This window comes from Passer montanus, unplaced genomic scaffold (genome assembly GCF_014805655.1).
Source record: "Passer montanus isolate IOZ18808 unplaced genomic scaffold, ASM1480565v1 scaffold6, whole genome shotgun sequence".
Taxonomy (NCBI): domain Eukaryota; kingdom Metazoa; phylum Chordata; class Aves; order Passeriformes; family Passeridae; genus Passer; species Passer montanus.
In genome coordinates, this window is record NW_024371037.1 from 41,711 (window position 1) to 66,415 (window position 24,705).

General features: G+C 36.2%; 1 protein-coding gene across 3 annotated transcripts in view; it reads left to right on the forward strand.

Annotated features, from left to right (window-relative positions):
* Positions 1-24,705, forward strand: part of CPNE8 (copine 8) — a 70,439-nt gene that overhangs the window by 40,064 nt on the left and 5,670 nt on the right. For all 3 annotated transcript variants that reach the window (XM_039726951.1, XM_039726952.1, XM_039726953.1), the window contains 8 exons: positions 3,618-3,693; positions 6,294-6,347; positions 9,356-9,417; positions 13,140-13,186; positions 13,837-14,018; positions 15,931-16,058; positions 19,472-19,574; positions 22,188-22,245. In XM_039726951.1, the coding sequence (XP_039582885.1) occupies positions 3,618-3,693; positions 6,294-6,347; positions 9,356-9,417; positions 13,140-13,186; positions 13,837-14,018; positions 15,931-16,058; positions 19,472-19,574; positions 22,188-22,245 (710 nt within the window). The remainder of the gene's footprint in view (positions 1-3,617; positions 3,694-6,293; positions 6,348-9,355; positions 9,418-13,139; positions 13,187-13,836; positions 14,019-15,930; positions 16,059-19,471; positions 19,575-22,187; positions 22,246-24,705) is intronic.

The window sequence follows — 24,705 nt, forward strand, 5'->3', positions numbered from 1 at the left end:
AAGATGACACAGCACTCATCTCATGTGGCTTTAGACAATGCAAAAATCAGACAAGTAGATTGAACTAATCACTTTAGCTACCTCAGTGGCTTACGGGGGAAAATGGTCTGATTGAATCCATCCTACCTGGAATAAATTGCCTTTTGGTGGTGCCTGTAAACCTATATAGTGATGATAGCAAAACCTAAGTGCCTAATTTAACTTTGACATTGTCAAGTATATCTGAAATGAATCCCATTCAAGAGTTACTCTAGCAATTTTTTTGTACAACTCTGCTGTTCCTCAGTTTATATTAATTTCCATTTGTGATGGACAGTTTTTATAAGCTGTTGTTACGTAGCTGGACACTTCATACTGAATCTGTTTGCTCCAGAGATGTGCAGACTGGGAAGGACCAATCTTTGAAAGATTGCCTGCACTCTAGACAGCAAAGCAAGTTATTCTGAATATTACAGGCTGTTCTGCAATCAGGAAGACAAAATTATGGTGCATGTACTTGATTTCTGAATCATGACTTGACTGGATTTTGACTTCCTGAGTCTTGACTGAGAAGTTTTTTTCTCTTTTCCGCATTCTGTGTTACCTGTGCTTTGACAAACAGCACCATGCTGCTTTAGCTTGAGCTTCTTCCTTCATGTTCCTGAACTACGTTGTTGGAGTAATTGTAATGTAATATCATGATCATATTGTTGCCATCAAATGGCTCTTATTTATTTTCAAATATCACACAAAACTTATTGACAAAAAGTAATACATGCCCTTGGTAACATTAACACTATTAATTATTAAACATCCTTTGTGTCAAACCAGTTTTTGCATAAAAACTTTTGCATAAAATTTTCAAAATATGAATGACTTGTTCTGATACTTTGTATTGCTTCCAAGAGCTGTGACAAACCCCAAAATATTTTATGTTGTAAGAAGTCACATAAGTTGGTTTTGTTACTGGGCCAGTTGTTTGACAGTCACATTTTTAGGTTTTTTTTATTGAGTGTCCTTATATATGAAGCAGCCAGGTCTAACAGAAGGAAAAAAATAAGAGTGCACAACGTCACATCAGCAATACTATGATGTTTTTAGTTCTCTCTAAAAGCTTTGTCATTTAATTTCAGAAAAAATATCACTTAGCATACAGGTTGCAAAGGTAATTTCACAGCCTTGATATTTGTGAGCTATTACTTAGAAAAAGAGGGAGGCAATGGGGTATAAAGCTGTAAACATTGTCATGCTAACGTGGTGCCACAGAAGCATTCATCTGAGAATATCAATACTGCAGGAAAGATTTTAAAATTCAGATTCTAAGCTCTTCCACCTTATTTTTTGTCCTTCATTATCCTTCCCCAGCTAGATAGTTAATTTTTAAATTCTTGCATTTACTCCTTATTCATTGACGTGCTTCTGATTATGGTTGTTCTTTCCTCTATTGTTTTTTTTCCTTTAGATACTAAAAAAAAAAAAAATCAAATTTAATATAATTTTGAAAGTGATTTTCAGCACTTCAAAACACAGGGCTAAAAGTGGAAAACCTAGAGAGATGGGCTTTAAGATAATTTTGTGTGCTAAGACTCACTGATTCAGTGTTCTGATACGCCACTCATGGATGAACGTCTGTAAGTCTAGGAAAATTTGGTGTTAGGAGGGCAAAGAGAATAAGTATTTTGGATTCTCAATCCAGAGATTAATAAGGACATCCATTTGCTGAAGTGTGATGATTAATATTAGACTAGTTTCCTAATGACTTACACATCTGGCAAAGGCATATTTTGTCCAACAGGCACTCAGCCTTCAGAGCCAGCCTGGTGGTGCTATGTACATCCCCCTGAGCACCCAGTGTGAAGATCCTAGCTGATGCTCTTCCGAGTGCAGAGGGCTCTGACACTGGTTATGTATGCCCATACCTTTTCAACATCATTCATCAGAGAAATCCCATCTTTCTAACTCAGGTTTTATCAGTGTTTGGATGTAGCCATAGGGAAAGGAGGCTTTCCAGTGTCTCTTAGAATTAAAGGAGCAATTCCTTGTAAGCAGTGCGGGTTCTTTTGCTCTCCAGGGACAGTCCTGTCTGGAATGGCTCATGTTTCCTGTTTGCTGCAGCATGTTTGTAGGTAGTCATTGAAGTATTGTTTGAATTTCTGCCTTAAATATACAACCTGTTTTGAAAATGAAAGGCTAGAACTGTTACAAAAGGGAAAAATTCCATTTTAAGCAACATATATTTTTCTCCAGTGCCACGGTTACCCAAGGTTAAATGCACCTTATGGATGGCTTCCTCTATTCCATGCTTAAATAGTCCTTGCAATCTGGAGAGCATTTAAGTGGTTATATACCTCCAAAATACTTTTCTTAAAAAAAGTGTTTGTTCTGGAAGCAATTTGATGATCTTCCAGCTGAAAGGGGAGTGTTTCATGAGAGGTGGTCGCTTTTGAATCTGGGTAATGAGGAATATCTTTAACATACAGAATTTCTCAAGCTTTCTTACAATATGCTTTGCTTATTTTGTATTAGCATGAGGACTGAACCTTTTATTTGTTTGATTTACATATTTTGTGAATTCATGCTGATTTCAGAAAATGAGATTTATATTTGAGGGTTTTAATTTCATGTTGCTATGGATTGTTTCAATTTTTCATCTTGCAACATTCAGATTTATTTAAATTTGCTTTTAATATTTATAGCTTAATTAAAACTGTGCTGAATTTCTTAAAAACAAGTTTTGCAAGTCACAAAGTCATAAAACTTTGAGTGTCCATTGTAGTTTACCATTGGAGGGAAGATAAAACAGTTCATAGCTCACCAGATGTGGAGGCAGAGTGTAGAGGAAATACAGTGCCTTCTTAGGGCATAGCTGGGAAAATCTGGAGCAGCAGTGCTGGAGTTTCAGCTGGGGAGAGCAGAGAATGGGAGCAGAACTTGTGACTTCTGGGAGTTGTGCAGTTGGCAGCTGGGGCACTGAGCCCTGCAGCCCTTCCATGCCAGGTGCCTGTCTGAGGTACAAACCTGCAGCTCAGTCACACTGCCTTATTGCTAGATTGAGACCTGCTTTCAATAATACCATAAACTGAGAAGCCTCAGTGGATTGCTTTATCTTCCCAGATGGGAAGACAGAGGAGCTGAAATGAGCTTTGGGTCTTCCCCTTAAAAGCTCAATGTCATGTTAGACAGACTGGGAGGGCTGGTCTCTTCTGGTTTAAGTTACTCCTTTCCTGCTTTCAGTAACCCCTTTTCTCTCACATAGCCTCATACACAATTCAGTCTGCAGTGCCAGTGGTCATCCACTGAGGAAATGATGATAGTTTTTGGCAGCCTGCTCTGTTTTTTCAGGTTCTGTAAACTTACATTAGGGTCAGTTACTGATTTACAGCATAGTCCTCATTGTGCAGCTAAGTTAAGCAAAAGACATCAAAAAGATTTAAGCTAATCCTTTCCAACTCTAAATTGGCATTACACAAAACAGAGGGAGTAATAAAGATTTTAAAGTAAATTATATCTGTTGCCATTATTTGTTTCTTGGGTGTCAGTTCATATTGGCTGTGTGTCTCTTTTGCATTAATTGATAAAATACATGTTTAAATTCCTAAATGTTGTGCATTTGATTTAAAATCTTATTTTTCAAACAGCCATGATTTCATTGGAGAATTCACAACAAGTTACAGAGAGTTGTCGAGAGGGCAGTCTCAGTTCAACGTTTATGAGGTAAGTATTATGAGTATTTACTCACTCTCAGGAAATAAATGAGAAAGCAACAATGGAAAACACTGAAAACAATGGAAGGCTATCATTGCAACTAATGAGAAGCCAAGCCCGTGTGGCTATAACCCTTTTTTTTTGCTTCTGTATGGAGTACAGATCTCTGGTATTCCTTAAGGTATCCTTTAATTGGTCTCAGACTACTGCCATTAAACGTCAGTGTTTTTGTAGGCCTAATATAGGTGATAGCAAATACAATGGTTTAGGTAAGAACTAAAGAAGTCAGGGAAGGAGGGTGCTCCAATTATGTGCTGCACTTTTATTTTGAAGATGAGCAAAGGTGCTGCTGTGCAGAGCAGGACAAAGATAACTGAAAGCCATGGCTTTTTTCTTATTTAGATCCAAGATCAACCCCAGAGTTGCAGTAAGTTACAGTAGTTTCCTGTGAATAGTGTCATAACACAGATTACTGTGTGCAGTGAAAATGTCCTCTCCTGTTGTATCACTGACACAAATCCTACCCTACCAGGAGTATTCTGTCATAACATCCTAAGTAATTTTTCAGTTTCTTAAATATAATGTCAGTATCATACTCCCAGAGACAGTGCACATTTCCTGAGCAGCTCCTGTTTGCCTCTGCACACTGCAATCCTCCATACTTGGGTACTGCTTCTACATGGTTAGTCTGTACAGTATCAGAACACAAGATACTGGGAAAATTCTTCTTTAAACATCTTGCTTTTACAAACTAACCCAAGGCAGGTAGAGAAGTTTGAGTGAGTGTCCCATATTTAAAGATCAGGAACCTTGCTAGTTGCACCTTTTTGCAATTGAGCTTTTTTTAATAGGTTCATTATAAGTCATGAAGCTTTCTAGGTTCCTGCTAGGATGTAAAATTTTCAGAGGCTAAAAAATGTTGTTTAATTCCTAAAGTTATCTGAAATTCGAAAAAGAACCCCACATAAATATTATTATTATAGTACTGTGAATTACAGGAGAGAAACAAGCTGTCATTTAATTCATGTTGCTTCCAAGTATATGCCTTGTTTCCCGTGATATTTCACTCCAAAAATATCTAGTGCAGTTTTTTGCAATTCCTAAGAAGCCAATTGTGAAGCAGAAAGTTCAAATGAATCTTCTCTTTGGCATTTAATGACTGCTGGCAAGCAATATGCTGCTAATTCAGGCCTGACCATTGAGTTGTGGAGAGCAGTGAATGAGCTGCCACAGGGCAGGCAGGCAGCCTGTTACCTTCATCTTCCTCTTCTGAGCAAATGTCAGCAGGAGTCGCTTTCTGGCTAAGATTTTGGTTCAACAAAAATTGCTGCATTACACAGGCTTAATTTATTGCTCATCAGACACTGTTAAATGGAGGGGCAGGAGTTACTTGAGAGTTTTTTAAGTGTTAAATATGTGTGCAAAGGAGCAAAAGCTTGGCAGAATATTTACTGTATAACATCAGTGTGGCATACTGGAGGAAAAGAGGGACTCACTTGTTTAGCATGTTTGGGAAGACTTCAAATCATAGTTGTCTCTTCCTGCCTTACATTTCACAGCTGTTCTGTGCTGTGCAAGGAATAGGATGTAATTAAATGTAATTTCATTTGTAATTTCATTTAAATGTAATTTCATTTTGGTTGGGAGAGAAAATCTTTGGAAGACAAGTATTACTACTTTTCCCATTTTCAGGCAAAATTCTTTAAATATTTTATACCAGATAAGTGACTAAGTTTTCAGTTGGGAATGTTTTCATTCCTTATCATTTGCAGAACATCTGTGAGTAGTTTACAGTAAAACTTGGCAGTAAGCCATAAGGCATTGAATTTCCTAGATATCTAGGAGATAATTGAATGACCTAATTAACAAAATAATGTTTTGCTTCCAATTCGATGTGCATTTCTGGAAAAGCAGGAGTACCTTTTCATGTGCATGTAAATTAACTGAGACTTGCCTTTCTGAAGGGAAAAGAATTTTATCAGTGGCTACAGTGAGAAATTTTATAGCCATGGGTTCCAGACATTCAAGAAAACTGTTTAATGCTTTGTAGTCCAGCTCTGTGAAGATTCTTGGATAAGGGGAGTGCACTGAGGCCCCCCAAACTCCTGTATGCCAGTCATGTGGGGATCTTCAATATTTCCATGAAATTACCTATTTCATGAAACTTGATCTTTCTGTCAGCCAGATCCTGTCATTGCACCAAGTACAGAAACTGGGAGTGGAACAACTCTGGTGTTTCTCAGGTGCTGTGAGGAGCAGATGGAAAAAGATTAACTGGATTGTGAAGAGATGCATTGTGAGATAATGAAGTAGTGACACCATACACCGAAACACTGTGATCAGGAATGCAGAAAAATGCAGAATTTGGGGAAAATTCAAAGAGTGTTTCACTGAGCTTTCAGATATAATGAACGTTCTCACCTCTGTTGCCCCCATCCCTTATTTGTCAAACATGAGTACTAGCACTGGCTCCCCTGGCAAGTCCCATGAAGATAAATGCACTGGGTTTCAACGTGCACTGAAAATAAAGTACTTTCTGCATTGAAAATATCTTACACTTATCTTTATATTGGATCATACTGCTTTAATGTTTGTATCTGTGTTTCTAGGTAATAAATCCAAAGAAAAAAGGAAAAAAGAAAAAGTATGTTAATTCTGGAACAGTAAGTAAATGTATTTTATGTTACTGGATGTTTTTCTTCTTGCTTCAAACAGAGTGTAGTTGACTTGTAATTTAACAGAATTAGAATAGAACTTTCTGTCAAGACCACAATTACAAAACTATTTACTTTTACACAGCATTGATTTTCAGATTTTGGAGGGTTTGGTATGAAGTTTGTCCAAATGTGCTGTCAAGTCGCCAATGGTTTTCAAAATAAGTGCTACGAAAATTTCAGTCAAATAATTGAAACTATCAGACTGAACACTTTTTAATTTTTATCTGAAACATACCTGCATTTTTACAAATAAATTTTCTAGCATTGTTGAAAGCTAGTATTGCTTATCATGGCAAAATCAACAAGAGTCAACAATTTTTATTGCCAACAGGTGTTTGTAAATTTATTTTGAAAGATCTGTTAGTATTGTTTGGGATGAGAATTTCTCTTTTTTGGTTTGCATTCCGTGTTCTGTTCTCATGTTTATGAACCATTTGCCAGCAATGCAAATATTTTCATTCAGCACTTGCTCAGCTTTGATGTCCTGGCATCCATGATGTTCACACCATTATTTACAAAAAAGTGAAGGCAAATGTTGAGGATTGTTGTATTGGAAAACCTAATCAGTTATAAGAGATTATTTTTGTAAACATATCTACTATGTGGGTTTTTTCCACATGAAAAGTTCCACTCTTGAGTAGGGCTCAGTAGGGCTACTTTGATGCTGAAAAGTAGCCTTGAAGGAATGTTTTGACATTCTCACATTCTTAAGTCTGTTTATCAGTGAGAAAATAAACACTTATTTTTCTACCTTTGCTTTAAATTATGAAAAATTGGCAGAAGCAGCTTGCCTGCTAAAATTTACCATACAATATCTAATTAATTAGGTAATCTGTTATTTGCTAACATATTCCTTTTAGTAAAATCTCTCATGTTAAAATCAAGTTCTGTTGCATTAAATTAGTGAATGAGTGTTTGTTTTCAACCAGTGCTAAATTTTAGGCATGAAATCTGGCATAGGGTACAGAAGGGCAAAAAAATGTATTTTCACATGCAATTTTCGTGTTAATTTTGGTTTAAAATACTTTAACATCTTCACAAGTACCTGTCTGCATTTGAAAAAACATATTTTACTCATGTTTGAACAGGCAAAATCAATTGTGTCTTGTTCTTTACTTCCAATTACATCAAAATTTCCAATAAATGGTTGTTAGCAATTTTCTTTCCTTTTTCCTTCTTTACCTTTTATTTTCTTTTTCCTCCTCTTCTGTTAGTTTTGTAATATTTTTTTTTGGTAGCAAGGCATCTCTGTCCCCATTTGCCCTACTTCTAGTAGTCCTTCAGGCTTCCCTTCTGCTTCTCCACATGGTCACTTTCTCATGTGTTTGCCTGCAGTTTTGTTTTTCCTGTCCTCATCATTTACCCAAGATATTCTTTATCCCACAAATTTTTAAATTTTCAAGCCTGGCACCAAGACCATAATTTTCATTAATAAGAGGTAGAGTTCTGGAGAACTTACAGTGGATATGAATAATTGGCTGCTATCTCACTACTGCCTTTAAGGACTGTGTACATACAGTGCATGTCTCAACTGTTACTTAAGGGGTCATTTTGAATTCAGGCAATCAAATTGCATACTAGGCAGAAGTCTTTCACAATGCATGGTTAGCTTTAAATAAATCCTAATAGTGAAATAAAAAATTCACTGCATAAAACTTAAAGCATTGGTGGTCTATATGTAAGTAAATACTTCAGCCCCTTTGGGAGTTTGTTGTTTCCATTTTTTGACTTTTAAAATCAAATGCAGTGAAAATATTTGCTTAAATTAATTAGGAACAAGAGAACCAGCTGTAAGAGCAGATCAACCATTAATATTACTGTTCCAGTGGGAAAATGCATAGAAATTTTGGTCTTTTTTGCAAGGGTATGCTACTTTTAGCCTGGTAGAACATTATTATGGTCTTCTGTTCTCAGCTGGAAGGGTAATTTGGTGATTTTAAGCTTAGCTGATCACTCAATCACACAGAACTGTGACAAAGGAAGTGGGATAGAAGACAGAATTACTACATGTAATCTCATTCTGAGTCTAACTTTACAACATAGGAGTACTTTCAATTTTTCTATTTTGCTGCCAATGGGCACAAAATTTTGTGATAGATTTCCACTCTCTTTTTATTCCTTGTATTTTTATTCCTGGATTTGCTCTGAGTAGTTACTTAAGCAGTTTTCACTGCCTGCCTGCTGCACTTATAATGAGAGACTTTGTGTAAATAAAATTAAAATTTTAATTCTTTGCTTCATAAATATTGCCCAATATATGAAGATCCTACATGCTGGATCTTTTCCACTTGAGCTTATACCTCAGTGCCTTGATTGCTGAAAAGGCCAGTAATGCCTTTAGATTACTCTGTGTTTTGGATCACTGTCATTTCTGAATGATGAAATCTTGGACTGCTGAAATTTCTTCTGCATTTTTATATATATACAGGTATATGTGTATACATACATACATACATATATATACACATACTACTTTAAATGTTTTATGTATTTCCTATATGTGTATACTTTACTAGATTTTTGCATTCTAGGCTTGCATCAGTACTCAATACAACCTTTAATGTGGGATAAGTAATTACATAAGTAATTCTTTAAACAATGTTGAAGTGCTCATGGAATAGATGCATTATCATATACCCTTTAATATTCACCTGTAGGTGTAGTACACAGAAAACAGAAAACATGTATGTGGTAACCTGCTCTGGAATACCATCTTCTGCCCCTTACCTTCTTAAATAAAAAAGAAGGCAATTATAGACTTCTCAATCTGTCTCTTCCCTTTCAAGAGCTGCCTACTGAAATTATTTAATATCTTTTTTAATCTTCTTTTTTCCCTTAATACTGTAGGAAATTACATCCTAAGGACAGAGCTCGAAAAACATTGTGCTTATGTCTCTACTTGTTCAGCTGGGAAACACACAATTCATGTCTGACTCTCTTTTATTTGCTTTCAGGTAACATTGCTTTCCTTCCTAATTGAAACAGAAGTTTCATTCCTTGACTATATTAAAGGCGGGTATGTGATTAGCAACAAACCTTTCTTGTTTTCACAATTTGTGTATGGCTCTCAGTAGCATCTGTAAGGAGCTGTAATTTCCTCATTTTAGGGGCTGTACTTTCCTACATAAAGCATGCAGATAGTTACTAAGTTAAGTTATGGAACTTTGCTCATACTGTTGGAATTGGAGTTGATACTACAATACTGAGGAGTGACTTCTGATCAGCCAGAGAAAGTTTAAATAAAAGGGAATTGTCTATATATTATTAAATTATTAAAATGCTGCCTATTTCTTCCAATTATACTGAGATTTGGTGTATTTAATATTGGCATTTATTTAGATCTTTTCCCCTTTAAAGGCATTTTTTTCAGTACTAATTAAAATTTTTAACATGTTCAATTTCTCATTTATCATAATTTTTTCTAAAGAGAAGTAGAGACAGAAGTGTCAAATATCTTACCCTAGAACATGCCTGGAAAGGGGATCAAATCTGAAAAATTCCTGGCTCTTAACATCCCTGCCAGAACACTATGCTTCTCTAAAATTTGTTACCCATTCCTAAGCACTTATTTTTGGATTTTTGGGGCATAAAGTCTGTAATACATTCCACGTGTTTTTTAAGAGCATTGATTACCTGTGAAGAAACAAGTTTGATTTAGTTGTTTTTTTTTTTTTAAAGTCTTCAATCTGAGTTCAGTAGAAATAAATCTGTGCTGTGTTTTGACAGTACCATATAGGGCTATGCCTTGGTCCCAACAGTGGCAGCCCTACATTCCTGTTGGGGACTTGGACAGAAGTTGAAAATGGCCATTCATCCATATTTACCAGAAATTTCTATTGATTGAAGTCTGTGTATGCACAAATGCATGTAGAAACAGTCTTGCCTCTAGTACAGCTGTTTCCTTTGAAGTGTGCAGTACAAATATGCCATGACCATCCTATTCCCCAGTCATTCAAAATTCATCTCTACAGAAGGAGCAGGTGTAAGGAACTGAGGAGTTGAGGTTTATGCCTAAATTTGGAAAGAAAAATCTATAGGGGCTGCTTATGTTCTCTTTCCAGGGTGGTCTATCACATTCCTCACTGAGATGTTAGAATACAATTATATCTCATTAACTGCAAGTCAGAAAAGACTTGTGATATTAATAAATTCCACTTAAATTTCTTTCTGCTCTTTTTACAAAAAAGTAATATCATTCAGTAGAATGCTCTGCATTTAAAAGTATGAGCAGTATTACTTAATTATTTTGTATAGAATATTTTTAGTGATTCATACAATTATTTCTATGTGCATGCCAGTGAAAACTGTAGAAGTACTTGTGTAAAATCTTACCTTTCTTTCTGCAACATATGCAGTTATGTAAACATGACATGAGCCTCATGTCAGGAGGCTCAGACTCAGTTATTTTCTAGGCTTCTCCCTTCCTTTGTTTGTCTCATTTAATATGACTACATATCAGTTAAAGTCCACTTGACAAATATTTGAAGGAAGGGGGAAGAGAAGATTTTGTCATTAATCAGTCTGTTTTCCCATCATGTCCTCCAAAACTGATTTTGTTTATTTTCTTTAAGTTCCCTGTTTTTCTTCCATTTAGATAGGCACAAGATAGAAAGCACTGATTCTGCAATAGGAACAGTTGCATATTTGCTCTTTCATAAATGGGTGCTAATAAAATACTTCATGTTCAAAACTTTCATTGTAATTCATTTGAGGTGTTAAGAATTAATGGAGATGTCATGGAAATCTTGACAGCTTTAACAAATTATAATTACAGTATTTGTTTATGTTTTGAGTCTGCATCTGTTTAATTGGCATATTCCATTACCTATATCATCAATATGACTGTTGTTTTCTTAAAGAACTTTGGAGAATGAAATACAGGTTTGTCCATAAACTCAGATTTTGTTTTACTCCATAAGACTGGATTTTATAGCAGTATGGCAGAAAAGAGGAGGATGTCTCTTTTGCATCTAAATATTACATCAAATAGCACCTCCTTAATAGCTGACTTTTCATTACATCTTGCTAGTTAATCACATATTTTGCCACACCAACCTTGCCACATTTAAAGTAAGTATGTTGTGCTAAAAATAATGTGTATTTCAAAATCACATTTCTCCTGGTGCTTAAGACAGCCCCCAGTTAATAACATATTCCTATCAGAACCCCTCCAAATATGTGAATAAGTTCAGCAATGTCAGGGATACAATCTTGGAAAGCAATTGAATTTGCAGGAATGACTGTCAACCCTAATTTAGTGTCTGCTCTTTTTTTTGTATGGAAGAAAGACCAGAAGCCACAAAGCTCCAAGACTTAGTGGACAGAAAAGATAATTTTGTGCAAATGTTTCTAGCTGGTTTCACTTATTGGAAAAGATAGTGAACTAGTTATTTGTAAATCAGTAAAATTCAGGAACTGAATCCTTTTACAACTGAACTATCTTGTCGTCTCTTCTGTCCCATATTAGTGGAAGATAAGAGGAAAAGTTTTCCTCCATCATGTTAAAAGTCTTACCTTCATCCATGTCTTCAGAAATGAACACCCATACATTTTTTGGATTCAAAAGGATTTGGTCACATATTTTTAAGTGAACTGTATTGAATCATTGATGGTAAAAAGGGAAATTGAGGTCTCCTTTTGTGACAGCTGTTTTAATCCAGGCAGTACCCTGTCCACTGTAATGGGAGGCTGCTCACAGGAGGCCTGGCATGAAAAAGTTGCAAAGCAAGGGCTGCCATAGCTAAGTATTTTGGAAGCTTTGCCATGTGTTTCTTGTATCCTTGGAGACTATCAAGGAGTAATAAAACTATGTAAGAGGAAGATCTTGAAGAGACTTTATCGGAAAAATCTTCTGTATGTTGTTACAGCATTTGGCTCAACAAGCATCTGCAAAGGGGAAATTATAAGTGATGCTGGGGGTTTAGATGCCATGGAGAGGATGCAGCCTCTTAGTAACTGTGACAGTTCTGTTGTGCAGTTCTGTGCAGTGAGTGGTCCTCAAACCTTCAACTGCTCCCCCCTGCTGACAGAGCAGCTGGTTGTCATTCTAAAGCCGCAGAGAATCTGTGATTCCTTCCAATGTACTGTTTAAAAAACCGTAATCAAACCTAGTAAAAACTGCATTCAGGCTTAATTTGTTCCCTTATGTATGTCAGTACTGATGGAACTCATACTAAAAGATGACAGGTTTTACTTTGCTCTCTCTGTAGCTGTGAGGATTACTGTTTCTTTAAAGATGACTTCCTTCATTTCTTGTGGTATATAGGAAAATAGGGCAAAATCACCTGTCACTTTCAAGTAGATCATGTATTTCTATACCAACTACATTATAGCAAAGTAGTAGTGATCTATGCAGCACCGAATCCATAAGGTACATTGCTCTGTTTTGGTATTCCACCTCAGCTGGGAAAGGACATCTTGCATGATCAGGGTTAAAATGCATCCAAGGGAAAAACAGTATGACTGTTAAAAGGAATTAACAATATTTATGGAAGTTAAATTCTTAATAAACAGTGAAAAAAAGAATGATGGAGTCAAGTAACTGTTTGCAGTGTGTTAATAAGTTACTGTTGTGTAGCCCTTGGCTTGAACCTTATATAAGAGTATTTTCAGTGTTTATTTCCTCTATTAGAAAGTCAGTGTCATACAGTTTGTCCACAAATGATGTTACCATCTCTTGTTTATTTTTCTCCATAGCAGTACTACTATTAATAAGATTTGTGTTTGCTTTTTCTGCAGAACCCAAATCAATTTCACAGTTGCTATTGATTTCACAGCCTCCAATGGTAAGAATAAAAATAAACATGTTGTGCATGTTTGTGCTGTGCTCAGTTTTAAGTGCACATATGTGTGTGTTTGTAACAGTATTCAGTGGGCACCATCTGGGCTTGGGATTCCATTTTGTCAAGCAACAGATGAGAGGCCAATTCCTGTCTAAGAAAGCAGAACAAACAGAACAGATAAAAGTTGGAAAAGCTACATATAAAATGTAATAACCAGAAGCCATTTGCAAATATCTGTGTAGTTTTTGATTATTATTTGTATTGTTTGGTTTTTTGGAACTGCTGGGAGAAAACTTAGAAGAACCCATTGAGAAGGACCAAATAGTTCCAGGGAGAGTGAGGCTGAAGTGGGGTTAAGCAGAGATAAGTTGTGATCCTCCTCCAAAGCTGCTTTCAGAATGTCATAATACTTTTGTAAATTTTTTCTTAAAAGTGTATAAATTGCACAAATCTACAAGTTTCTTGCTGCCCTTTCAATGCTGAAATACAGCCACTTCTGCTAAAATGTATTTAGAATTACTAAAAATCTTCTACGTTTAAAATTTATTCAGAACACTGCATTTTTATCTGATATGACTTCTTATTTTTAAGAGAGAAAATTCAAGTGATGAAGTGATTCATTTTTAAAGTAAATCTGATCCTTGCTTCAACAGGTAACCCTTTACAGCCAACTTCACTGCACTACATGAATCCCTATCAGCTGAATGCCTATGGCATGGCACTGAGAGCTGTTGGTGAAATAATTCAGGACTATGATAGTGATAAAATGTTCCCAGCTCTAGGTTTTGGAGCTAGACTTCCTCCAGATGGAAGAGTATCACATGAATTTGCACTGGTAAGTAAATAAATATGTACTTGTAAAATTAATTTACTACAACAGAATTTTGGGAGTTAAGGTTGTAGTCTTAAGCAGTTACTGGACCAGTAAAGAACAAAGAATGTGCAAAGTCTTCTGTGCTTACTCTAAATAGTTGTTTCAAATCTTTTCATCATAGTGAAGTTACTTCACTGGAAGTTATGGAGAGAAATCTGGAGTCAAGAAGTCCCTGTAGGCCAAAATTTGTAATACAGAAAAGTGGTAATCTTAAACCTCAGCTTTAGCAGCTTGAGAAATAGATGCTTTAAAACTTCAGACTGAAGCTAATATCTCTAAAGAAGCAAATGAATCATGTTCCAAGATGATATTTTATTATTATTATTACTATTCTGTGTCATTTTCTGGGATCTCTATCTATGCAGGCTGCTAGTTCAGAGACATAGGGATATCTAAGTGGACTAAAAGATGAGTTGATAAGGACAAATCTGAGATTGCTCCATGGGTCAGTTAAATTACAAACCTAAAATCTACCAGGATTTGCCAGAAAGGTGATGCTTGTGATTGGTGTTGGTGGTTTATCTACTTGCTTGTTTTGAGGTTTTTGTTCTTCTCAGGGTAGGATAAATTTGTCAGAATTACAGCAAATGTAGGTGTATCAAGGGGAGTTCTAATCAGTTAGCATCAAAGACATGGCAGCAGATTGGTGGCACTGGATGTGTATTTCTTCTCTCAGCCTGTTGTACAGAAGCGTGAAAAAGAGAAAAGAGTGCTACATATCTTACCTCAGGAAAATGTTTTCCACATAGATGTAACTTAAAACAGGTGCAATTGCAAATACTCATTTAAATTGCAGACTTTGGACTTTGTATTGCAAGTCAAAATATATTGATACATCTTTCAGTTTTAAGGATATTTCTAAAATTAATTCAGTTACTTTATGAGGCATTGTGATACTTTTATAAAAGAAAAAGCTCCACATACATACATATATATACATATAAATATATGTGTGTGTATTTCCTTCTTCTTTTTATAAACATACATAGGTGTCTCCCATGTAATGCTTAGCAGTGTTTTCAGCTCTCTTTTAATGTTTTAGACAAATTCCAAATCCCCTTTGGTTGTCTAGATTCTCAGGCAAGTATACTTTACCTCAGAATGAGGTGCTGGCACACTAAGCCAATGAGGTGTTGGCATTTGAAGGAGAATGGGATGATTTGAAAGATAATTTCCCTGGCCTGACATGGGTCTGGAATTCTGCTTTTTGTGTCTGTACTGCCATCTATAAATAGGTATCCTCATTAAAGAGTCATCATGGAGATAGGTAGTAAAATGCCTACCCTAAGAACTTACAGTACCAGCCATTTTGTGGGATCCCAAAGAGTAAATGCCTTTCTTCATTTCTTTATACCAGGTCAAAAATAATTTTTTCAATGCAGAAAGATCGGGCCAAAACAATAAAAAGTTTACTATTTACCTTACACCTTCTAAGTGCATGAACTCAGGTCTGGCTACCATTTCTTCTTTTTACATTTTTAAAAGAATAAATCATGGAGCCTGAGCTCTGTTCCTAAACATGCTTCCAGATTTGCATCTGACCTGTAATTCATACCTTAAATCCACACAGGGTAATGCCTGTTTCTGTCATATGTATGAAGGAGTGTTTAATTACTCTAAAGCTGCTGTGTATGTCTAGGAGCCAGTCCTAGTGATTGAGACTGCTGAGTCTGGTAGAACCTCCTCACCTCAGCAGTTAACACTCACAAGCAGACATGGCACATACACTGGGCATTTGTAGTGAACTCTGAATAGATCCTAAAATGCTTAGGTCTTTGCCTTTTAAATATCTACACTGGGTAGTGTTCATTAATCTATGTAGTTTTTACTTCATAATTACTTATAGTGATTAATCATCTCTTGTTTTCATTAGAATGGAAACCCTCAAAATCCATACTGCCATGGAATTGATGGTGTAATGGAGGCATATTACAGGAGTCTAAAATCTGTACAGCTTTATGGACCAACAAACTTTGCTCCTGTAATTAATCATGTAGCCAGGTAAGCATCACAATGGGTGCTGTGCAGAAATTTCTTTGTGTCAGAACAACTGGTGCATGTAAAAGGCTGACAGGAAGAGAGAAAGGTATTTACTGGCAGTTGTTTTGTTTATTCAGTCCCATAATTACCTTGTGACTTTGACTAGGTTTGAAGACCATGTGCTGGTATTATGCAGAATTTAATTGCTGATTAAAAGGAAATACAAGTGATTGTTTGTGAACCAATTGACCAATTCAAGTCAAAATCTTAGCAGAAATCATAAGGAAATACAATTTTTGTCATGTCATGTTCCTTTTTTGTCCTTTAGAGCACAGAATTATTGCTTCACAGAAAATACATGCATCTATCAAAAATTTTTCTAAGCTCTGAGGTTTTTTAGGTATGTGTGGCTTCTCTAATCTCTGAATGTCCCAAATGTCAACAAAATCTTCCAGGTCTCTCTGTGCCAACAATTCCCAGCTGGTAGTGGTACTTTTAAGCTGTCACCATTGGGGAGCCATGGTGCTGTTATGCAACACCTCATCTAACTCCTCAAAGTAAAAACCTCCCTCTGTTTGTAGAAGTTTCTTAAGAAGGATAATGTTGCCTTATTTTGGTAGGCAAGATCTTGACTTCTAATCTTGAGCTCAAGACCTTGGCAGTATAATACCTTCATGAATTTATATAGGAAAGTGATATGGCTTAGGTGATTTGCTGAACAGATTTTATTTTATTTATAGACACAAAGAGCTACTGGTTACAAAATAAAGAAGTAGGGGTGTGTAAATCATTGTACTGGTAATGTTTTATTTATGAACTTGCAAAATAGCTAATTTTAATAGCAGGAGATATTTATGTACTATCTGGTTTGCTGTTCTTAGTTCTACGGACTAGCAGAAAATAGTTTGCACATTCTGTGGGGCAAAGAATTTTCTGTGCCTCTTAGCACGGCTAAATAGCTGATTTCAGCTATTTATCATTAGGGTTAGTTGTTTTGTCTTCAGATCATACCATTAAAATTATGTACATGTATATTACATTGCTTGTCATTTGAGAGTATCTGTCTCCTTTAATCTTTGCTTTGACATGATCTCTTCAGTAGCAGTTTTCCATGTATGTGGCACTCAGTGTCTGCATTAGCCACATTATCTGGAAATCTAACCCAGTAATTTTTCTGACTCTTTTTCTTCAGAACTGTCATAGCAGCTGAGATGCCTGACCCAGAACTTGGCAGTTTATCTCAAGCCTGCTGTTCATTGCCAAAATTGAAATTTTTGATCCAGTTTTGTCAAAGCATTGGCATAAAATTAGTTCTTTCTCTCACCAGTTGTTTTTCAGGAATATTTGCCAACATTTGCAGAATAACAGAAGACTTTCCACCAGTATTAGTAGTCCTTCCACTGAACTTTTGTCTAAATATCAATTTGTTGCAAACTTTGGGACCTCCTCCTAGTAGCAAATTATATTATTCCCCACTACATTATGGTGGGAAAGCTAAGTGTCTTCACAAGGATTTCTACTGCATGATCATCCCTAGAGCCATCTATTTATCAGTCCAGTTCTCAGTAACACCATTTCCTTCAAGGTTCAATTTCTTGATTATTCTGGTGACTCTCATAGACATGGTTCTGCCCTGCAGTTACTCTTTGAACCTACTTTCAGCCTCAAAGAAATTTCTTCTTTCCACATCCCTTCTACTTAAAATAATGCCTCTGATGAAATCTCTGTAACCAGTGTCAGATAATATTATCCTGTTGTGATCTTGATATTCTTTGAAAACTCTTTAGGCAGATAATGATTTTTTTTATCCTTTCCCCAGTTAGAGTGTTATCTAAACTACACCAGATTCAACTTAGTGTCATCTCCCATCTCCCTTCCTCATGTAAGATCTTTCTTGCAAAATGCTTTGGAGCATTTTAATCTGTGAAAAATCTGAAATAACGAAATTTCTGTTCCATTTCTTTAGTGTAGGTATGTAGACAGTGTTAAGTGGTCAGGTAGTTTATTTTAGTCTCTCATTATACCTTGTCAATGCAATCATCATTGCAAAGTTTATAAGCAGTGTGGAAAAGTGAGTTAAAAGAAGTGTCTGCTTGGCAGTGAAAATGTGACCATGGTAGGTCTTGCTAATCTCAGTATTTAGTTATCAGTCCCTACTGCCAGCATGCAGATAGGTGATATCCAACAGGTTCACTGCTTGTATGGCTTCTTTACCCATCTGGATCCTGGGGAGAGGGTGGAAGATGCTGACATACTGCAAGTCAGTTGTGGCTTTCTCCAAACTCTTATAAATGTGGCTGCAGAATTGTATTTATCAGAAGTACTTGCTTGCCAATGCACTGTGTTATCATCAGAGAATTTTGTAAGCACATGCAAGCATCATGCCCATCACTGAGCATACTCTGTTCAGTGAGCCAGGCCTTTCATATTCAGTGACCAAAAAATAGTGATTTATTTGACAGTCATATTAGGTATTTGGGCATGTATTGAAAAGTATTCCTCTGGCAACTAATTATTTTTGTTTTACTGCTCCCTATACAACTCACTGCCCAAGGTTCTACTTCTTGACTTCTTCACAGCTCCAAGAGCCTTCCTAAAAGTAAGAACTGTAGTGGCTGTGAAGCAGCAAACAGCTTCCCACAAAAAAAAAAATTCTTCTGTTCAGGCCATGGAATTTAGTGAGGCTTTTTGGGCTCCCTCTTTTTCAGAACTTTGCAAACCTTCAAAAGCTGCTCATTTTCAAAGAGTAGTTGCTTCTTGGGTCCTTTGACTGAGGTGGGAATGGCACTGGGTGTCACTGGTGTTTTATCCTGCATACACCACAAGGAGAAGTTTAAGTCTTGCAGGAAAGGAGTGGGTGGTGCAAAGAAATTAGTATCAGAGCTGGGGTTGCAAGGTGCACGTTCAGGCATTTTACAAACCTGCACATAAATGTGAACTATAAATCTGCAGTCATGGTCAACAGAAAATAACCTGGATTTGTAAGGAAAAAAAAAAAAGAGGGAGAGAGAAAAATATGCAACCTGTTGTTTCCTGTTAAGTTTTATTTGTGCTATAAACCCAACCATTCAGTATTCATGTATGCCCTTCATATTAAGCTATGTACCCCATAGGTAATCCCTATTAAACAGCATAGGCTTTCTAATATCTCAGGATTCTATAAAGCACATTCTGTCCATGCTTCTTTTGGTAGTGGTGCAGTTCCCATTTTTCACTGATGCACATGCAGATTATCAATATTGTATTAGTTATGTTTTTTCAATATTCTTATTTAATAGTATAATGTCTGGCTTAGTTATGAAAGTCTTTACTTTTGAAATTCACTGTGTTTTTTAGTCCTTGATAGTCAAATTTTACAAATACAGCTTGTTTTCATATTAATTCCTTTTATAAAGGTTTTTTTACTATTATAATGTTGGTTTTTCTTCCCATAGATATGCTGCTTCAGTAAAAGATGGCTCCCAGTATTTTGTTCTTCTCATTATTACAGATGGAGTTATATCTGATATGGCTCAGACAAAAGAATCCATAGTGAATGTAAGTTTTACTGAAAGTGTTGAAATAACATTTGTAGGAATTAATATTTTAGGCAATAAAGTAAGTGGATTAATAATTCAGGCACTAGATTTGTTCCATGAGTACCTATTTTTACCAAATAGGGAGGTTTATTATGCATAAAGATTAAAAGAAAGGAAAAGTTGAACTTGACCTAATTAGATAGTGTTTTGTGGTGATAATCTTCTCTCTAACACTGTATGTTTGTATGCTTTTACTCATCTATTTCTTGCCTCCTCCTTCCTCGTGCACATCCCACCATGCAGCTTTGCATAGTAAACTCTTTTTTATCTTTCTCATAATTGCTGACCGTTTTGATCCCCACACTTTTTAAAAACTGCCCCCAACTTTTCTGATCCTGAATGGTAAGCATACCAATCATCTGATTTCCCTTAAAACAGTCCCCTAAAACTCTGTAAGTTCTTTATTTCTTAGGTTCTGCATTATTTTCTGTATTTTTCTCTTCTAAACTGCCATGGGTATCGGTAATAGTCTGTATTATGAGCAGGTTCTATTGTGTTTTTGCCTGTGGGAAATTTCAGATAAAAGTACTCACAGAAACACTCCTAGACATGGTTGGAAAAGATCTCTACCAGTAGTTTTTAACAAACCACAGTGGATCTAGTTAACAGCAGAGTGATGACTTGAAAAGCCTACATTAAATTAATTTAGCATCATGTCCAAGTGAATAGTGTAGAATTAGGTGGCATAGTTTTGAAGACCACTTTTAGTACCTCCTGTAGAGATTTGTTTCAGTTTGTGGGGTGCACATGAAAATACTGCCCCAGTGTTCTGCCTCTCCCTGGGGACCAGGATGCGCTCAGTCCCAGCCTGCAGCACATACACAGAATCTGCGTTGTAATAAGCTTGGAAATTCATTCTCTAGCCCAGACTAGAAGTTTGAAACATAATTTCTTTTAGATGAGCTGCTTCTAGGTGACAAAAAGACTCAGCGGAGAGAAAAAAAGAGCAGCTCTTGATGCTGACTCACCCTTCCATTTAAAGTCTGTGCATAAGAGCCCAGTGAGTGCAGTTGGCTGATACCTTGTAAGATTAATTCCTTTGCCACTAAGACATAAAGAAAACCCTGTTTTCAGTAATAGTTCATTTCAGCAAATAATGGCTGTTAGTCTACGACTGTCTGGAAACACAGCAGATGTGTTGTTAGCTTAGTTTGGGAATATTTGCTATGTTGTTTTTTTATGAAGACACCTTCATTTTCCTGCATATTTCTTGAAGTGTGAGGACAGTATACCATGACAGAACTAATTAAATGCTATTCAATAGCAGTTTTTTTCAGTCTTAATAATATCCATAATAATAAAAAGGGCAATGATGTCCAGTGCAACTTGATGTGTATAAAACTCAGAGTATATTTCAATTTTAACATTAATTGTGCTTTTAGGCATCTTTCTCATTACAGCATATGTCAGACACATTCTGTTTTACCAAGCTGTTTAAAGGTTATGCTGTCATTCAGGAAATGCCAACATTTAGGTTTATATGCAAAAGTTTTAACTCTGTCTTTATGCTGTCCTTGCCACTTACTGTTTCATATTTCATTGTATCACATAATTCTGTGTCTGTGTGAGTAGGAATCTCTTTAAAGGATACTTTCTTAACAATCAAAAATTAACATTCTAGAAAACAGAAGGTTCTGTACTAAGAGATCAGAAGGTGTACATCTATGATTTTTTTGCCCAGTGTAGGCTCCTGTTTAATGTTTAAAATGACTGTAGACATTTTACAGTTTATCACAATGTCTCAATAAGCAACAGAATTATCAGAATTATCTCAATAAGTTGTCAACCCTGATATTTGCTGAATGTTCTTTGGTTTTAGTTGATACCTTCTTTATCAAAGGAGATTCACATTATTTCTATAATGCTACTGTCAGGGAAGGAGAGTCCAATATTTAAGATAGTGTCTTTGTCATTTTAAAGATTTTACAGAGTTTATTCAGAGAAAGTCAGATATCATCTTTGAATTAAAAAGATAAAGTAAAATTTAAAATCTTACCACAGGCCAATTCTATATCTTGCTTGTCTGTGGCATGGATAATTGAGTAGAGTTAAATTTCATTAATGGGTAAATGTAATATATATATTGCTCAAATCAATTATTTATTTCCTTTAAAAATTGACATGAGATCAATGTACAAAATAGTGTCCCATAGTTACAAGCAGCTGTGTAAGATCAAGAAACAGCAAAGCACATTCAAATAAATGTCAGACTGTTATTAAATACATATTTGCAATTACTGTCAGCTTACAAAAGTTTCTGGGAGAAATTTGTCCTCTTAGTTGTCATATTAGTACTAAATGCTAACATAGTTTGTTGTCTTTAATTAGCATCCTATATGATTCAAAGACTTGGTAATGAAAAAATAAAATAATCATGTGCCTTTCTATCTTCATCCAAAGTGTTGTGTAGCACTTAAGCAGACAGTTTGCACCACTCAACTTTTTAGGAGGAAAATAAATTGTTCTTGAAAGCATAATTTTGGCATGTTTTTTGTTCACTTTGTTCTCAGATCTCCTATTTTTGGCAGAGGTTATGTAATGCATTAAACCTCTTTTTCTTCTTCTTTTGAAGGCTTCAAAGCTTCCAATGTCCATAATTATAGTGGGGGTAGGACCAGCAGAGTTTGATGGTAAGTGTTCTAGTGGTTTTTCTAATTTTTTTTATATTCGCTTACAATTTAGTAATATGTAGCTTTTCAAACAAATCTTGGTCTTTAACAGAACATTATATGAAGCGAGGAGTGAGTGCTGCTGGCATTTCCAGCTGGATTGATTGATTGATAACTCAGTGTGATTACAAGCTACCATGTGGAGCTGTGTAGCCCCTCGGGCTCCCTGCTCAAGTCAGAACCATATGGGGGCTCAGCATTTACAGTAAAGTAAGAATACTCAGGAAATGTTCAATTTCTTCAACACAAATATTTAGATGCCTTGTGAAGTGTCAGTTGAGTGGAAATATTGATCTTCTGCAGTAATAAAATTTTAAGAAAAATAAATACATTTGAGGTGATCTGGATTAAACAGGGTTTCACTTGGTAACAGGAATGAGCCCTACTGTGCAGCAGCATTGACAGAATGTTACAGCAGGAGAGAAATTACCAGGTTATTTACATATTCTTTGTGTGGTATTCTGGAACACCATTCTCTGTTGTAATAACTAAGGCTGCTTCCATTATTTGTATTAATTTATTAAGTATGTATCACTGCACTGTGATGTGTAGACATTGTGTGTGTCTGTTCCTCAAAGTCCTAAATAACTTCTTTTTAATTCCAGTACATCTGGTTTGACAGTATGCTTTCTGTTGTACATGAAATATACGTAGTACTACTACCACAGATGGTTAGTGTTCACTAATGACTGTATATGTTAATTTTTGTACAAATACTCTAAATGTAGGAAAAAAAGAGGAAAAAACAAGACAAAAATTATTTTATTTAAAATGTATTTTATTTTATTACAAGAATTATGCTGGTTGGCAAGTAGTATAGTAGTCATAAGTTTAAGTATCTTACTCCATGAAGAAATTGTCCAGGTGAACACTTACACTTCAGATGATTGTATGTCACAATCAGTGAGAAAGGACAGGTTTTATCAATAAGTGCGTATGATGGAAATTTGTAAACTTCTTTTTACTCCTGAGAATTCCAGCATAGTCCTGTGTTACTTACCATTCTCTGACCTCTCCATTGCATTTTCCCTTTCTTCCTGTTTGTCTAGTCCTTGGATTTGCCCAGGCTCCCTTTCTCAGTCAGGACATGTTTTTGGGGTGTCCACCCTCCCCCTTTCCTGAAGCTGGGATTCTGTTTGTACTGCAGGATGCAGTTTCCATCTTTGCAGCCACAATCCTGGTGTGTCTGCCTCAGGGAGATTCACCCTGAGCTGTGTGCCAAATCTGTGGTCCCTCAGCACCCAAGAGGACAGAGGAATTACATCCATTTACAGAAATTCCTTCTGGAATAAACCACAGATTCCATGTCTGCTGTGCATGCTGAAGCGTGATGTTTAGGGAGTCTGGACATTCCAGTGCCCCTGGAGCTTCAGTTCTGCCCTCTGGCGGCTCCTCTTCAGATCTCCCTGTTCCCTAGATCTCCCAGCTCCTGGGGGATACCAGAGGGGTTCTTAAAAGTTTGAATCTTGGGTAGATGACACATACATTTGGCAGAGCTTCACTTAAAGAATGAGAGGATGACTGTAACAGGCCCCAACAGAAGCATTTTTGCCCAGTATTCTGTATCTGACGTGGCCATGGGTAGCTCCCTAGAGAATGTTAAGAACCGACTAAGCAAATAGGATATTTCCCTGAATACTGGTTTTCAGTTGGAGTTTCCTGGGCAGGATGTCTTTGTCTGTTTTGGAAATTTTGTTGTGAAACTCCTTCAAATACTTGTTCAGTCTCCTGGTTTGAACACATGTACGTTTTTGCAACAGCATCACCAGGCAACATGCTCTGCAGACCTACTGATTTTTTTCTTTGAACAAATATACTCTGTTCAGCCTGGCTCCTGATGGTGTCATTTATACTTTCTGGTTCTTGCTTCAGAAGAATTAGGGTTTGAAGTGCTGGTTTCAGTGAATTTAGTAAATTTGTAAACCAGTTTGTAAACCCCTGAGATGCTGAGGTGCAGGGCTTTGGTTTCCATAGCACACACTGAAAGAAGGTTTGTAGAGCTGCAGAACCAACATCTCAGCAATAATCCGGGATCTCAGATCCCAGATTTCAACACTGACAAGAGAGCAGGTGCATCTTTCTACCTAGAGTAGCTTCCAGGTATCTGGACAACAGAGCTTTCCTGTATCCTGCTCAGAAGATACAAGAAGAAATGCCCAATAAATTTGACTTTTTTTTAAGCTTTCCTCATTCCTTAGCATTAGAAGATACTGCTTTTTCAATGTGAATGTGAGTTATTACTTCTCTATGCTGTATCCTCTGATATATTCTGTAACAATAGCTGCTGAAGATGAATTCTTCTCCACCTCTGAAAGTATATATATATTGCTCTACAAAATCAGACATGCTTGCTGCTTTGAGCGATGAAAGGATAAAAACTTTGTCATAGTCTGTTCTTTTCTGAAGGTGACAATAAAGATA